This window comes from Talpa europaea (assembly GCF_964194135.1).
Source record: "Talpa europaea genome assembly, chromosome: 8".
Taxonomy (NCBI): Eukaryota; Metazoa; Chordata; class Mammalia; order Eulipotyphla; family Talpidae; genus Talpa; species Talpa europaea.
In genome coordinates, this window is record NC_140075.1 from 118,703,719 (window position 1) to 118,719,785 (window position 16,067).

Sequence of the window (16,067 nt, forward strand, 5' to 3'; positions counted from 1 at the left end):
GAGGGACCGGGGTGGGGGGGCGGGTTGGCAGCAGCCTCCCTTGATGGCCCAACCCAGGTCCCCTAGGCTGGTGGTGCCAGCAGCATTGGTGCTTGCGGCGCACAGCTGCCCCCCCTCGGTACAGAAAACGGCCTTTGACTGGGGGTGCTCACAGACCCAGGGAGGTCCCCCCAGTCCCTGCATCCTGGGACAGACCACAGCCCCGGACGGACGACTCCATATGAAAGGTCAGCCCCTGTGTCACAGGTGAATGCCGCCGCGTAGCTCATGTGGATAAGACCAAGGCGAGGTGTCCTTGCTCTGCGCCTTCCCTTTCCTGCCCTGTTCCCCTCGCTTCCCAGGGCTCTGTCCTCCCCAACCCTCGGTACACATACGAGTGCTCGTCTCGGCTCTGCTTCTCAGGACCCCAGTCAGCACAGCCAGGAGGAGACCTCACTGCTGAGGACCACACTGTTGCCCACACATCACACACCCGAGCACCTGTGTAGATTAAAGGAAAATGTATAAAAGATAATAGAGACCCCAGCAAGGAAATCTGTCTTCATTTCAACATATAAATGGGTATAAAAATCATCGACAGGCGCATGTCCCCCTAGAGAAATCAAGAAACTTTCTGGAATAGCACTTTCGGCAGCTCCCTGCAGCATCGGGACCACGGCTGAAGGGAAACAGAGAATGAAGTTTCCCCCCGTCGCTCTCAGGTCTGTTGGCAGATGTCAAAGCTGGCCGCGTGGCGGGAGGCACGGTCGTCCTGGAGCTGGTCAGACTCGACCTTTCCATCCCGCTGCCCAACTGTCTTCTCCGGCAAGAGTGTGGGAAGGTTTGCTAGAGCCCTGGGCTCTCCGGGAGTGGGCGTTCTCCACTTCAGGCTCACGTGATCTTAGCCAAGGGCTTGATTTCTGCCAATTAGTCAGGATTCCTCCATAAGGAAAAAAAAACCCAACTCGAAGTGACTAACTCTAAAAGGGAAATTTGGTAACTCTTACAACTTATAAAAATGGAGATGGGTGGATGTCAAGTGAAGCTTGATCCAGGGACTTCAAAGCCCCTCACCAAGCAAACTTTGCCATTTCTGTTTCCATGTCCACGTCTCTTTATCTATCTGTAGACAGAGTCATGGCCACATTCAGATCCAGGGCGGCATCATTAAACCAGGCACCCCCAAGTTAAGAGGGCTTTGTATTCTCTCACAAAGACACTGATTGATATGATTTTGACCTTTATCATTTCTTAAATAATCAGTGTGGCAGGAGGTTGGAGTATTAGGATGGCCTCGAGTCACATGCCCACGCAGCAGGGTATTCTGATTGTTGTCCAGTGGGGTGGGGGGAACATCTTCTCATAGGAATTGAGGTTCTGTCACTGTAAGACTGAGAACATGGGTACAGAAACAGGGCTGTCCTCTATACCCAGGACTCTCATTCATGATATGGGGACAAGCATTTCTAGTCCCTCGGGTAACTTAAAAGGTTAAATGCTTTGTAAAGAAAAAAAAAAATCCAACTCAAAGCAGCTAACTCTAAAAGAGAAATTTATTGACTCATAACTTGTAAAAATGGAGCTGGGTGGACTTCAAGTAAAGCTGGATCCACGGACTCCAAAGCCCTGGATCAGAGCACTTACAAACTTCTGTGCACAACACAAGCCACTGAATCACTTCTTTCATCTGGTTTTGCTTGTAGATATGAAAGGGAATGGGAATCTTTGATTCTTTTCTCTGCTCATCTTAAGTCTGTCGCTCAACAGGACACTCTCCAGGGAAAATGAACCCCATGCTGGGCCTGGGCCTGCTTCTGGCTGGCCTCCTCCCTGTAGAAGGTCTTCTGAATCCCAGCCTCTCTCCAAAGAATCGTGGAATTGTAAGCCAGTTCTCAGCATGGAAGAGCAGGAGGACGTCCCAGGAGCTTGCCAAGCGGAACACGGAGTTTGGCTTCAATCTGTTCAAGAAACTGGCCTCCGACAAGCCCAATAAGAACATCTTCTTCTCCCCCTTGAGTATCTCTACAGCCTTCTCCATGCTGAGTCTGGGTGCCCAGGACTCCACCCTGGGAGAGATCAAACAAGGATTCAATTTCAGGGCTATGCCAGAGGAAGACCTTCATGAAGGTTTCCGTAACCTCATCCCCAGGCTGAACCAGGGGAACCAGAATCTGGACCTGGGCCTGGAGAATGCCTTGTTCATCGACCAGAAGGTGAAGCTAGAGCAGAAGTTTTTGAAAAATATCAAGAAAATGTACAATGCAGACACCATCCCCACTGATTTCCATAACTTGGAAAATGCGCGACAACAGGTCAATGACTACGTCAGCGAGAAAACCCAGGGGAGGATCGAGGACCTGATCAACAGCATAGCCCCTGGCACTGTGATGCTTCTGGTAAATTGCATTTTCTTTCGAGGTAAGACTTGGGCCATGTTGGCATGGGGAGGGTAGGATGAACAGCGGGCTCAGATTAAAACCCTGGGCTGGTCACTTGCTTGCTCTGTAACTCAGAACCCCACCTTGTTATCCGCACAGTCTCTTGGTACCTGGTCTCTGGACACATAACTCAGAGAGGGGCTGTTTGGATTCAAAGTGAAAATGTATGGAAATGAATTTGCGAAGGTGTAACTTATTCCCTGTATGTGCATTTTTCATTTTTTAAAGGATTTCTTTATGCATGCATGAACTGGGGTACAGGCCAGAGGTGCAGGAGGTGAGAGGGTTCACCAGAGACAGAGTGGGGAGCAGAACAGGCAGACTGACTGAAATCCACTGCTGAGGGGAGCAGCGGGGAGACAGGAGAGGTCTGCTGTGCCATGTGGGTAGCTCCCTGGCCAGGGATTGAACTAGTGCTGCAGAGGCCGCCGATAGCTTCACAGTGCTGCGACTTAACTCCTTGAACCACGAGGGAGGCCCCTTGTATGTTCATTTTCATTTTACTGGTTATCCACAACACCAGATCTAGATAATGGAGTGACATTGTTTTCTCCATTTCTTGGATAAGGGAAGTAAAATTCAGTGAGGTGAACTGACTTGCTCTGAGTTACAAAGCCAGTCAGTGAGAGTTAGGATTACAACCCACTTCTCTTGGTCCGAGGACTGTGTGCTTTCTCCCTCTCCAGCTGGCATCTCATACTCTCAGTGATGGTGCTGGGGATCACTTTTTTTTTTTGGGGGGGGGTCGTGCCTTGATCTCTATAACATTTTGTAGATTCTCCAGACCTGAGGGCAAGAGAGGGTAAAAGAGGACGGAGAAATGTTCCCAAATCCAAGTTTCATTCCTCCCCCGGCCACACACACCCGCTCACACACACAGGCGCATAAAGGTTGGCCAGCAGAGATGAAAATCGGTGGCTGACAGTCCTCAGATCAGGCACGATCACTGCCGGGCTGTCGGTAATGTGGTCCTGGCTACGGAAGAGCAGTTCTTCCAGAATCCACCTGGAGATGGACAGCCGTGGAGGGGAAAGGAGAGGTAATGGTAGACTGAGACCGTCATCTGCTCCAAGCAGAGGGAGAGAGAAGAATCTGGAATTTCCCACAGTCCCTACACTCCCTAGATCACCACAAGAATCACAAGTGTGATGGCTGTCATCTGCTCAAACCCACTGAACGCTGTCTCTGAGCACTGCTGCCTTTCCTGCTCCATCTCACAGCAGCCCTGTGAGGCGCCCCTGAGCATCCTCAGGCTGCAGATACAGACATGGAGGCCCAGGGGCATTGATGCCCAGGTCAGCCCTCAAGAAGAGTGTAAACAGAATTTGAACTTAAGCAATTGTCCCACTAAATCCTATAATGGGGCTTGGAGGGTAGTTGGTGTGAAAAGACCAGGTCTGAGCTATGCCCAAAGCATCCTTGGGGCCAGAAAGGGGGAGTCCAAAGTCCTGTTTGGGGGTTTCTTTGCTCTTCAGCAGGCTCCCATGGGCAGTCTGCTTAGCCCCAAGCAACAGCGGTTCCTCAGGATTGACTTAGAGTTTCATGTACACCCACCTCAGACTCAGTAGTGCCCACTCTGGACAGCCCAGGCTTCTCTGCCACAATCCTTGGGCTTTGGCAGCCTCAGGGGCACCCTGGCTTGGGGCTGGGCTTAGGGCAGTCTGCAGCTCCCCTCTCCGCTGAGCAGCCCTGTTCCCGGCCTCCTGGGGAGCTGATCCTCAGGCCCACCGTCACCTCACCAGAGGCCGTCCGGCCAGGGATGGGACGGGGGTCTAGAAGCCCACCCTGATATCCTGAGTACGCAGCCCCTTCCTTGAATCCTGGTGGGCAGATGCCAGGGGTCAGCTGGATCCTGTCCCCTTCCTCACTCAGGATGATCGTGTGACTTTGTCTTTCTTCATCCTTAAGCCAGGTGGCAACAGGAGTTTGATCCAAAAGAAACGAAAGAGGAGGATTTCCTAATGGATGGAAACAGGACGGCGAAGGTGCCCATGATGTTCCACGGGGGCATGTACGAGGTGGGCCGTGATGACGAGCTCGCCTGCACCGTCCTGGAGATGCCCTACCAGGGCAACGTCACGGCCACCTTCATCCTCCCAGACGAGGGCAAAATGCAGACTGTGGAGAAGGCCTTGAAGAGGGACACTTTTGCCAGATGGAAAAATTTGATCACACGAAGGTAAAGAGGGATTCTGGTGTCTGCCTCATCTTCCTGTTTCTTCTCCTTCCTCCCATTCATTTTACTTCTTCTATCCCAGATGTGTTGACTTCCTACTTCATGGCCAAGTCTTATTCTGGGCTCGGTGTTGAACTTGTATTGGGGCAGAATGCTGCCTGGGAATCAGTCATAGGGCTATGGTGAAATGCCTGCTGTTAGAGGAAGATGTGTGACAATTTTGAGGGTACAGGGGATGGAGCAAACACTTGGTGACTTGGTAGTGGTCAGGGAGGGCTGCATGGAGGAGGCGCCATTGCATCTTCGAGGTTCAATTGTGATTTGTAAGGATGGAGAAGGGTAATCCTAGCAGAAGAAAACTTCAAGAAGAAACACATGGGGTGTTAAATGGAGCTGTGAGTTGTTCATTGTACGGGGAATAATGTTTTCAGCTGGGGTGTCCCAAGTTGTGTCCCAAGTACGTTGTGCTAATAACAGTTGAATCAAAGTGAGTAAATTATTTTGAAGATACAGAACAGACATAGGGGAGGCCTCTAAATCCCACTCAGGATCTTCCCTGTCTGTAGATTTTAGCAGGAAAGGAAAGGGCTGGTGTTCGAGTTAAGTCCTGGGAACTTGGTGCAGTGTAGACTTGGTGTCGGGTGGATGTGTGTGGCTCCTGGAAGCTAAAAGGTGACACGGCGTCTGTGGCGGCGGGACTGGTGGCGCGTCCGTGAGGTGAGAGGGCAGTTTCTGTTCAGGCAGGAGCGGTGGCAGCTCGTCGTCTTCCCTGCTCTTTGCATTCTTTCTTCCACCCAGAGGGTCTTTACTGACAACCTGTCATTCCCAACGTGTTGTCAGGAGCCCAGGAGGGCCTGAGAGGGGTACAGGCGATGCTAGGACAGGGCTGGGCCACCCCTGGTGGTGACTAACCAGAGGCTGAGTCTTCCGCACAGCACACGCCCTTGGAGGACTTCCAGAGCGAGGCTCTGATACCTAAATTTAGCCGAAAGTGCATGAGAGGGAAATTCTGGTTCTGACTGCTCCAGATAAGGCCCCAGCATGTGGGGGAGGTACGCAGGGAGGAGCGGCAGACTACATGCAGCCTCACCCAAGAGGGCGGCTGCACTTGAGCTTTGCATAGCACCCCCCTCCCCACGCCCCACGGCCCCTCACCCCCACCCCGATGAAAGTCGGGCATCTGCCAGGACTGGCAGGTTCTGATGCCCAATGCAGAGGGAAAGTCTGCGTCATTCCAGCCTTAGCTGAGACCCAGGCGCTCCTCCCCGACGCTGCCGGCACAGCGCTGACCTCACAGGACTGACCTCACAGGAGAATGAAGTGCACCTGAGCCCGGCACCGTCCTAGCGCGGGCCCATGCACAGGCGAAGCCCTTGCTCCTCTGCCTTCCACACGGGGTCTGCAGGACCCCACCACCTCCTGGTTGCCACGCCGCTGCCCTCTGCTTCCTTTGCACTCCCGCCTTTCTCCAAGCCTCGCAGCTGAGTGCCGTGGGGCTCCCTCCTGTTTTCTGTTCATACTCACCCTGGGGTGCGGGCCACAGGCTCCGCGTTGTCAGGGCCAGCTGTGCTCGCACAAGTCCACATTATTCTACCCTTAGACTTAGGGCCCCTGCCTTCAGGACCGGCAGTTCTCATGGAGCCCCAGTGGGGTTTTAGTCCTGACCTCTGCTGATTTCCCCCTGTGCAGCCTCTGCAAGCTCCTGGTCTCCATCAAAGGCAATTCCCCTTTCACTTGCTCAACCCAAAGACCTTGGGGTCATCCTTGACCGCTCTCTTCTCTCCCGATCTTCATTCCCTCTATCAGGGATCCCATTAACCCTGCTTTAAATTATATCTGAACCAAGATGACCACAGAGAAGGTTCCTTGCCTTGCTCCCAAGAGGAGTGACTGAGCATTCGTCAGGAGACACCACTGAGAGAATCCACAGCTCGGGGTGGGGCTGAAGCACCCCTTGCCCTTCAGTCCAATGCAGACTACACTAGAGGGGACCCCAAGGGCATTCAGAGACCAGTGGACAGAGGGCAGATGGAAAGAAGCATGTGGGGTGGTGGCCTAGGGTGGGGGACAGGGTACCAGGGCTGCTGACCCCGTCGTGGGCCCTGGGGAAGGGAGAACAGAAATGCTATCGAGGCACACATCCTTGCGCAGATAAAACCCATAGAAGGGGAACTGAGGTTCCTCACACCTGTTGTGACCACAGCAATAAGAACGACAGAGAAGGCACTGTAGACTGTCTGCCTCCTTGGCACTTGCACAAACTTCATGAAGTACACTGACGGTGGACAAACCACAGCGTCCCAGATCTGGGACCCCAGAGAGGAGAGAGATCAGGGGCTCCACAAACAGAATCCTTGTCCCCTCAGCAGATTTGCAACAGTGGCTGCCCCTGTCCATTCCCTTGTCTGCCCTGCGGACACTGAAATGCTAAGACAAATCTGCATGTGGAAGCCAGCAAGAGCAACAAATCCCATTCAATCAAAGTCACAGTGCCACCTGCTAGAAAAGTAAAAGTGGTTCAACTCTCTAAGTTGTCAATCAAGATTAAAAAAGAAAACGGGGGAATTTAAGGTGCAAAATGGATAGATAAAATATAATACCGAGTACTTTGAGACCTCAAGGACATAGAACATCACATGGGGAGAACACCTCTCCGGAATCCAAGCCTCAGTGACATGGAATATTACATCCTCCTATCAGGTAGAGAAGAGAGTTCAAAATTGCTATAGTGAGGAAATTCAAAGAGGTGGAAGGAAATTCAGAAAAGCAAGTTAAAGTAATAAAAGAGAACTCAGAATTGCTCATCAGAGATACAGAAAAATTCAAAAAAACAAATTAATAAAATTAACAAGTAGAAGGTAGAAATTGCCCTTAAACAAGAAAATAACAAATTCAGGAGATGAAAAATTCAACAATTGAGAGCGAGAGTACTATAGAAAGTTACAGAAACAGAATAGACCAAGGGGAAAAATGAATCAGTGAGCTCAAAGAAAGTAAAATACAAATGAATCTGGTGGAAAATACAGAGATGTAAGATGTAAAAAAAATGAAGAAACAGTATGATAATTATTCAACTCCATTAAAAAAAGCAATATAAGAATAATGGGTACCTTGGGGGGGGGAGAGAGAGAAGAGAGAACTGATTCAAAGAAATAATAGTTGGTAAGTTCCCAAATATAGGGAAAGAATTGGATATGCAAGTCCACAAAGTGAACAGAACACCTGGTTATTTTATGGATCGGGAGAATTTATGTTAAAGTGACTATATTACTGACACAATATACAGATTCAATATAATTCTTATACAAATGTAATGGCATTTTTCACAGAAGTAGAACAAGAAATCATGAAATTTATTTGAAATTAAAAGACACCAAATAGCAAAAACATTCTTGGGGGAGTGTGGGGGAAGGAACAGAAATGCAGGTATCACTCCCCCTAACAAAACAGTAGTAATTAATACAGGATGGTATTGGAATGAAAAGAGCTGCAATAAAATGAAAAGATCAATGGAATAAAATTGAAAGCTCAGAAATAAACCCACCCATATATATAAACAACTCATTTCTGATAAAAGAACCAAGAACTTACAATGGAGCAAGGAAAGTCTCTTTAATAAATGATGCTGGGAAAACTGGACGGCCACATATAAAAAAAAATGATACTGATAACAATCTCACACCCCACGCAAAAATTAATTCAAGATGGATTAAGATCTGAAGTCATAAAATACATAAATGAAAACATAGGTTATATGCTCCTTGAAAATGGCCATAGAGATGTGTCTGGGGATTCAACTCCAGCAGAAAGAAACAAAATAAAAAATAAACAAATCAAACTAAAAAGCTTCTGCACCATGAAATAAATGTGTCCATTAAAACAAAAAGACATCCCGCTGAATGGAAGAAGATACTTGCAAGTCATACATCAGCAAGGAGTTAAAAACCACAATAAAGAATTTGTAGCAACAGCAGCAACAACAAAAAACCCAGTTAAAAATGGGGGGTCTCCCCGGTGGCGCAGCGGTTGAGCGCTGGGTTGCGAAGCTGCCCGCAGTCTCTGCAGCGCCGGTTCGATCCCCGGCTGCTCCCCGGCCACCGGATGAGGGTCCCACATGGTGCGCAGACCTCTCCTGCCGCCCGCTGCTCCCCTCAGCAGTGTACTTCGGTCCTTCTGCCTGCTCTACTCCCCGCTCTGGCTCTGGAGAGTTCTCTCACCCTCCCGCGCTTCTGACTGTACCCAGTGCTTGTATAAATAAATAAAAATGAATGAATAAGTAAATAAATCTTTAAAAAAAAAAATGGGCAGAAGAAAATAATACAAACTTTTCCAAAGAAGACACGCATATGCCCGATAGGCACATGAAGATGTTCCTCATCTCTTGTTATTAGAGAAATGCAAATCAAAACAACAGTGAGTTATCACTTCATACCTGTGAGAATGGCTATTACTCAAGAGACAAGAAGGAAGTGTCAGAGAGGGTGTGCAGGGAAGGAAACCTTTGTGCACTGTTGATGGGATTGGAAACCAGTGCAGCCATTAGAGAAAGTAGTATGGAGACGCCTCAAAAAATTAAAAATTGCAATTCCATATGACCCATAGTTCCATAGTTCACTTCTGGGTATTTACCCGAAAGATGCAAAAGCCCTAATTTGAATAAATATATGCAGCTCCATGTCTACTGCCACATTATTTACAGTAGCAAAGAGCCAGAAACAATCTAAGTGCCCATGGACAGATGAATGGATAAAGAAGGGGAGGTATAGCCACAATGGAGTACTATTCAGCTAGGAAAAAGGTGAGACCCTGCCATTTGCAGCAGCATGGAGGCACCTGGAGGGAATTGTGCTTAATAGTCAGACTGAGGAAGACAAACACTAGCTGGTTTTACTTATATGTATATGTGGTTTACAGAGAAAACACATAAATGAGTGAACTAAATAGGCAAAAATAAGCTTTTGGACAAAAAATCTAGTTAGTGGCTGCCAGAAGGAAAGAGGAGAGGAAGACAGGTACTTGGGGTAAACGGGACATTTGCACATGAAGGATGGAATTAACTTAATGTTAATCCACATGGTGACTCTCCCTGGTGTGCACCTGAAACTTATGTAATTCTATAAAGCAATGTCACGTCAATAAAAGTAAATCAACTGTATCCAGAATCTTTAGACTAAGCTTTCGTCCATCTTTCTGGCTAGACAAACTCAAGGGTGTGGCTTTTTTTTTTTTTAATGATTCCTGTTGGGAGTCGTTTGAAATGAACTGAGTGGACTGATTCCTTCTTCTCCGCCTGCGAGCTGAGTCACGCACACCATGTATCCACCAGTTCTTCTGAAGAGGGCGATGTCAGGCGCAGGAGTGTCCCCATCTGTGTTTTGTCATTTAATCCCGCACGGTGCTGCCTGAGACATCCAGCACAGTCTTCCTTTTCCCTTTGCTCGGCACAGTAGCCAGGACAGTCTTCCTGCTTACCAGTGGCATTTGGACAGTTATTTAGTCTTGGAAGGTAGTTTCTTGGGCCGGCTGACAAGCTAGTCTATTCGCGGCGCCCCTGGCTGCAGGGTCTTCTTCCTGGGGGGGTAGTAGCTGTGCATGTTTATCGTAAAAAATGGAGTCCTTTTTTTCACCTCCTGCCATCCCTTAGATCCCTTTGATTCGTTCACCCGCTATCTCCACCCTCCAACCCCGGAAGCCTCACCTCCTTGATCACCGTCCTCTAGTTTTTATAAGGATTTTGCTTTGTCGAATTGTCTTCTGTATAAACATCCAATATGTCCTTCCTCTTGCTTTACTGCCTGCCACTCCCTCAAGCGCCTTCCATGTTGCTGCAAGAGGCGGCGTCTCCTCCTTCCTTATGGCCAAGTGGCAGCTACCGTGCGGACAGACCACATCTTGCAGGACGTGGAGTTTGCTGTTCTGGTCATGGAGGTCTCTACACACCTAGAAGGGGGCCTGGTATACAGAGGGCTGTGGCAAGTCTTTGTTGCATGGACAGTTGAGTGGGATGGTGGGTTTGGGGGTCACTTGCCCATTGCAGGTACTTGAAGTCACGACACAGACTGAGATCTCTGGGGGAGGGGGAGGTAGGAAAGAGAGAGGGCCCGGGCACGGGGCTTGGGCACCGGGTGCTGGCGCGGCCAGGGGAGGGTCAGAGGAACGAGTGGCTGGCGAGGTAGGCGTGGGCCTGGGTGGAGTGCTTCAGGGTGGACGAGGGCCCTGGCCCTGCTGCTTCCAGCAAGCCTGGTGGCTGCGGGTCCAGCAAGCCAAGGTCAGCAGTGTCTCTGGAAAGATCACCTTGGAGAGAACGTTAAGGACAAAGGCCTGCTCGGAGTGGGTGGAGGTGACAATGGAAGGACGTGGAAAGCCGGGGGAGGGGGAGACCCTTCTGCGGTGAGGAGGGGGAAAGCAGTGGCCTGGAAGCCAGACAGGTGGTCAGGGCCAAGGGAGCTGCTTCTGGATCTGTTTTCAGGGTGGGCGTGGTGCTGTTGTCAGCCCTGGGAGCGGTCAGGCAGATGCCGTTTATGATGGGCAGACGAGGGACAGGGTCCTTGAATGGGCAAGAAGTGGGGCTCAGGGGTCAGGTGACCAGGAGTCCAGGACCTACAAGTGTCTCTGACATAGGCCCAGCAGGGCCCAGGCCAGTCCCGCCCCCAGAAAACCATAGCTGCTAACTCCAGGGCGAGAGGATGGACCAGGGCCGACCACTGCCCCTCTGGGCATTGCTCCTGCCGCGCTGTCCGCGGGTGCGAGGTTTTCAGCGTCAGTTCCGCTGCAGTGGCTTAGAGAGGTGAGATCATCAGTGCACAGCTGCGGAGCTCGTGAGATGCCGCGTGGACGTGAACTCAGACTCGGGGCTCTGCTGCTGGGGTCAGGGTGCTCGCGAGGCTGGACCCTCGGCCCTGAAGCGGAGGGGCTCTGAGACAGCAGGCCCGTGAGGACATTCCTCGGGGTGAGGGGAAGCTGGACAGAGTTCACAGAAGATGGACGCCCCAGGGTTGAGGAGCCCCACTGCATTCTGTGGCAGGAGACGTGTGGCAGGGGCCCGGGGGGACAGAGGTCTCATTTCTCACCAACCCCCAGGGCCTGCCCCGGAGAGTCCGGGGACCTGCTGCTCACGGGTCACTCTCTACCCTCCAGGGTCGCCGACGTGTCCATGCCCAAGTTCTCCATCACTGGCACCTACGACCTGAAGAAGATGCTGTCCTACCTGGGCGTCAGCAAGGTCTTCGAGGCACACGGGGACCTCACCAGGATCTCCCCGGATCACAACCTGAAAGTGAGCGAGGTCAGTCCAGCGGAGCCTCGGCCAGGGCCGGGGGGTCTTCACACAGCCCCGGGGCGGGGGAGGCCGCGGGAGCCAGGGTCCACCCCAGTGGCTGGGCTCCAGGCAGCTCTGCCCCTAGCCAGCCGAGTGACCCTGGGCGTGTCCCACGAGCACCCCAGCTTCAGCTCTCCCTGGCCCTGCTCCCCGCAGGCTGTGCACAAGGCCACCATGAGGATGGACGAGAAGGGCACAGAGGCGGCCGCGGGCTCCGGCGCGCAGACGCTGCCCATGGAGAAGCCGCTGGCTGTCAAGATGAACAGGCCCTTCCTGCTGGTGATCAAGGAAAAGACCACGTCCTCCCTGCTCTTCCTGGGCAAGATCGCGGATCCCGCCGGCGAGTAAGGGGGAGCGCCGGCTCGCAGCAGGCCCGGCCATGCCTGGGGCTGGGAATATTTGGTCTCCCGGGGACTGAGAACCACAGGGACCCTCTATCGAATCCCACATCCTCACGCGCTCCCACGACCCTTGTCCCAGCACACAGCACGCCCTCCTCCCCATCCCCTCCCGGCGCAGCACATTCCAGGACTGGGCGCTGCACCCCCACCCAGCAGGCTGGCAGTGACCTTCTCCCTGGCAGGCAGAGGGGTCTTGTGATTTAGCCCCCCCCACCCCACCCCCGCGCGTGTCTGCTGACTGTCGGTGGATAATCTGGGGAAGCTGTGAGCCAAGGCAAACATCTGGTGGAGAGTGAGAGACCCAGTCCAGATCCTAATAACAGTCTCCTTGGGGAAGCCCCGTGCCCTCTCTGAGCCTCTGTCTCCATATTTCTGACACAAGGACAAGGATGCCCCCCCCCCTTGGGGCTTGTGGGGAGCTAGCACCCTGCTCTAGAAAAGTTAGTTCCCCTTGTGAGCCGTGGCTTTGGGTCTTTGGCACATGAGCTACCAAGTTACCTCCCCGAGAGGTCCACGTGGGAGCTTCAGGCTCAGCCTGGCCTCCTGGCAGGTGGCAGAACGGGGAAGGAGCTGGTCCAGCACTGGAAGGACGCAGCCTGTAGTCGCGGCAGCTGCGCTCAGTGCCTGGTGTGTCTGTTGCAGAGCCGGCAGAGAAGACCTTGGGCCTGAGCTGTCTGCAAGCTCAGCAGAAGGGCCCTGGGGCTCAGGCACCTGTCCCTGACAGTGGCCTTGCAGGGTCTGCCCATGAGCACTAGGGGGCACTAGGAGCACAGCTGCTCATTGGGCTATTTAGATTCTGAGCCTGCGATGCTCTTAATTCCAGCAGCTGATTCCGATGCTTCGTGCAGTGAATGCCCACTGCTGCTGCTGTTCTGGGAACAGGGCATTCTGCCTGGCTTGGCACTGAGAAGTCTGAGCTGGCACCAGCTGTCATCCCCTGGGCGTGCCTAGCGATTCACAGCTCATTGTGCCTTTTGTATTCTCGTCAAAGTTACCCTGTGGGTACCCAGAATGGACATCCTTATGACAGATGTGGAAACTGAGGCTCGGAGAGATGAAGTGGCTTCCCTGTGGCCACACAGGTTAGCCACAGGAAGCAAATGACCGTGTCTTCTGGTTTGGGGCAGAAGAGAGGGGTTCCATGTGGAGCTGGGGGTCAGCGAGTCTTCCTCAGCACCTTTCCAAAGTGAGAGAGGCTCCCAGGGCCCTCAGCACTTGTATATCCAGCCAACACCTCCGGAGACCCAGCCCACAGCAGGCTGGTGGGGAAAGCAGACTGGAGAGGAGGGGGCTAGCTTATGGGGCTGAGTTTCACTATCCAGCAGACCAGAGACACCCGCTTTGAGAGGGTAGGAGGGGGCAAAGGTTGAGGCCCCCTCAAGGGGCACAGAACAAAGGTTGGCATCACCGCAGTGTGCTTGCACACGTTTCCCCTGCATCAGCCCGAGGGGTGGGTGTGGGAAGACAGAGAATCAGCAGCCCTGAGTCATCTCCCAGCTCTGCAGCATTCGTCACTGGGGAGGGGGCGGCCAGGCCAGCCCTGTAGCACAGCACTTAACCCTTTGAGCCTCAGCAGCTCCCCTGCCGAGAGGGGGTAATCCCATCTACCCCACACGGCTGAGGACCTGTCAGGGTGACACGAGACTGTGGAGAAGCCACGCCTGGCACATGGCAGGTTGCAGCATGCCACTCTCACGCTGCCCCCAAGATGACGTCTTTTCTAAATTGTATACCCCAAGATTTGCCTCTGCCATCCCCTCTACCTCCTGCCCAACCAGCTCCTACTGACTCTTCAACACCCAGTCCATTATGCCCTCTTTATGAAATTTTCTCTACCTTTTGGGCTCCCGCCAAGCAGCTCTTTAATAAAGCACTCATCTCCACGCATTGTGACGGCCTCTGGATCTGAAGTTCCCCTCCACACCCTGTGTTAAATAGTCATTTAAGGGGTACAGGGCCTGGGCTAGCTGCTGAGACAGACAGACCTGGGCCTCACCTGCCTGGAGTTAAATTCAGAAGGAGAAGCAGCCACAAACTGGACAGCCACACACATCCGTTCTGATCACACGCTGTGTAAAGTGTTGAGACCTTAGTAGGGCCTCAAAATGTATGAATGTTAATTTGATGGGTGACTGGGTGGATGGATGGAGAGATGGGTGAGGGACTGGGGGATGGATGAGCTCAGGGAGGTGGAGGGAGGCCAGGGAGGACACCGCGGCATCCGTGCTGACCCTGCCTGCAGAGTCCAGTCACTTCAAGACACTGGAGCTGCCTGAGCCGGCCAGGGGCACACGCACGGCTTCAGGAGGTGCAGGGGGTGGGGGACCCAAATGCCGGGTTTGTTTGTGTTTGAATTGTGCTACTAATTGCCCGTGCACACAGGTGTGTTTCCTGGTGTCGTTAATCATACATAAGACACGGCTGGTTTGTCAAGCAGAAGTGGAGCATAAACCTTTGCTTTATTCATCACGCTTTTACTTATTTCTAAACGTGACTGTTGCACATTTTAAATGTTTTCCTGTATGATTTCCTACCTCCCTTGCCATATTTTCATTCTTCTCTACTACATACCTTCCATCTAGGGAAGAAAAAGTGGGGGAGACACTTGGGTGGGAGCAGAGGGGACCCCAGGGCAGGAGCCCAGGATGGGAAGGTGGCAGAGACTGAAATGACAGGAATGTCGCCAGAGCCACACACTGAGGAGGGGTGGGGAGTGGGGCTAGAGAGGTAGGTGGCCGCAGGGAGAGCCACGAGCTGCGCCTGAAGAGCTATGGAAAGTGACCAGGCAAAGGTGTCAGTTGCAGGTGTCCCTCTGGCCGCAGACTGGGTATCCCTGTGTCCCCAGAACCCGGGCCAGTGCACGGCCTGCAGGAGGCATTCAGCGTGTGTTTGCTGTAAAGGAAGAGGCCACGGCAGTCGCCTTTGATCGGACACGGCTGGAGCGCCCCTCTCCACGGGGCGGGAGTCATGTGCCCTGGGGGAGGGCGCCATGCCTGCTTCCTGGCATGGGCCTGGAACACGCCCTCCCTGCACCTGTGCCCACCACCCACCCTGCCCCAGGCTCCCCGGTTCCTCCTTCTCTCCACCCCACCTGTCCTTTCGGAATGTCAATCATTCTTTCAGAAGCGGTCAACTCCTGCGTCTTCTGAGAAAGCTTCCCAGGCCAGATGTCTGTGGACTGACTGACCGCATGAGGGAGGGAATTGTGGATTTCGATGTCGCTGCAGCCGACAACCACTGAAGCCTGGAAGCGGCCTGGTGCCACATAGGTGCTGTCACCTCGCTGCCCTGCCGACCCTCAAGTCAGGAGACCACCCTATTTTACAGACATGGACACTGAGGCTCAAGAAGGCCACGTAACTTGCCCAAGATCCCACAGTTAGGGAGCGAGGACTCCTGGACACTTGTCTGACCAGCTTCCCGTTCTTTTAAGAAACATCTGCTGAGTGCCCACCCTGCCCGGGACCATCCGGGCGCCTGAGACACCTTGGTGAGCAAAGCGTACACAGCTGCTTGTGCTGGTGGCGGTTCCAGGCCAGTGGGCAGAGGCAGACAATGAACAATGGAGTCAGGAATAAATAGGATCATTAAGTGGAGCAGGTAGGGTGACTGGAAGTATTGGGGTGCAGGTGGGCAGGTGGTGGCCAGGTTGACCCCTTTGAGAAGGTGACATGGTTGGGACAACAGATTTTACGATTCTGCTCTCCCTGGTCTCTGGAGCATAATCGGCCTCTGGAGCCTCCTGGCCCAGGAGA

At 52.7% G+C, this 16,067-nt stretch overlaps 1 protein-coding gene across 1 annotated transcript; it reads left to right on the forward strand.

The window, feature by feature from the left end:
• Window positions 1-1,745: 1,745 nt before the first annotated feature.
• LOC311175628 (serpin A12-like) lies at window positions 1,746-12,320 on the forward strand. The gene is made up of 4 exons (XM_084240592.1): window positions 1,746-2,397; window positions 4,326-4,596; window positions 11,731-11,878; window positions 12,068-12,320. The coding sequence occupies exons 1-4, from the start codon at window positions 1,764-1,766 to the stop codon at window positions 12,257-12,259; spliced, it is 1,245 nt and encodes a 414-aa protein (XP_084096718.1). The 5' UTR covers window positions 1,746-1,763; the 3' UTR covers window positions 12,260-12,320.
• The last annotated feature ends 3,747 nt before the right edge of the window (window positions 12,321-16,067 follow it).

Coding starts and splice junctions, on each gene's coding strand:
- LOC311175628 (XM_084240592.1), top strand. CDS start 1,764: ATGAACCCCATGCTGGGCCTGGGCCTGCTTCTGGCTGGCCTCCTCCCT. Junction 2,398..4,325: donor AAATTGCATTTTCTTTCGAG/GTAAGACTTGGG, acceptor TTCATCCTTAAG/CCAGGTGGCAACAGGAGTTT. Junction 11,879..12,067: donor ACAACCTGAAAGTGAGCGAG/GTCAGTCCAGCG, acceptor TGCTCCCCGCAG/GCTGTGCACAAGGCCACCAT.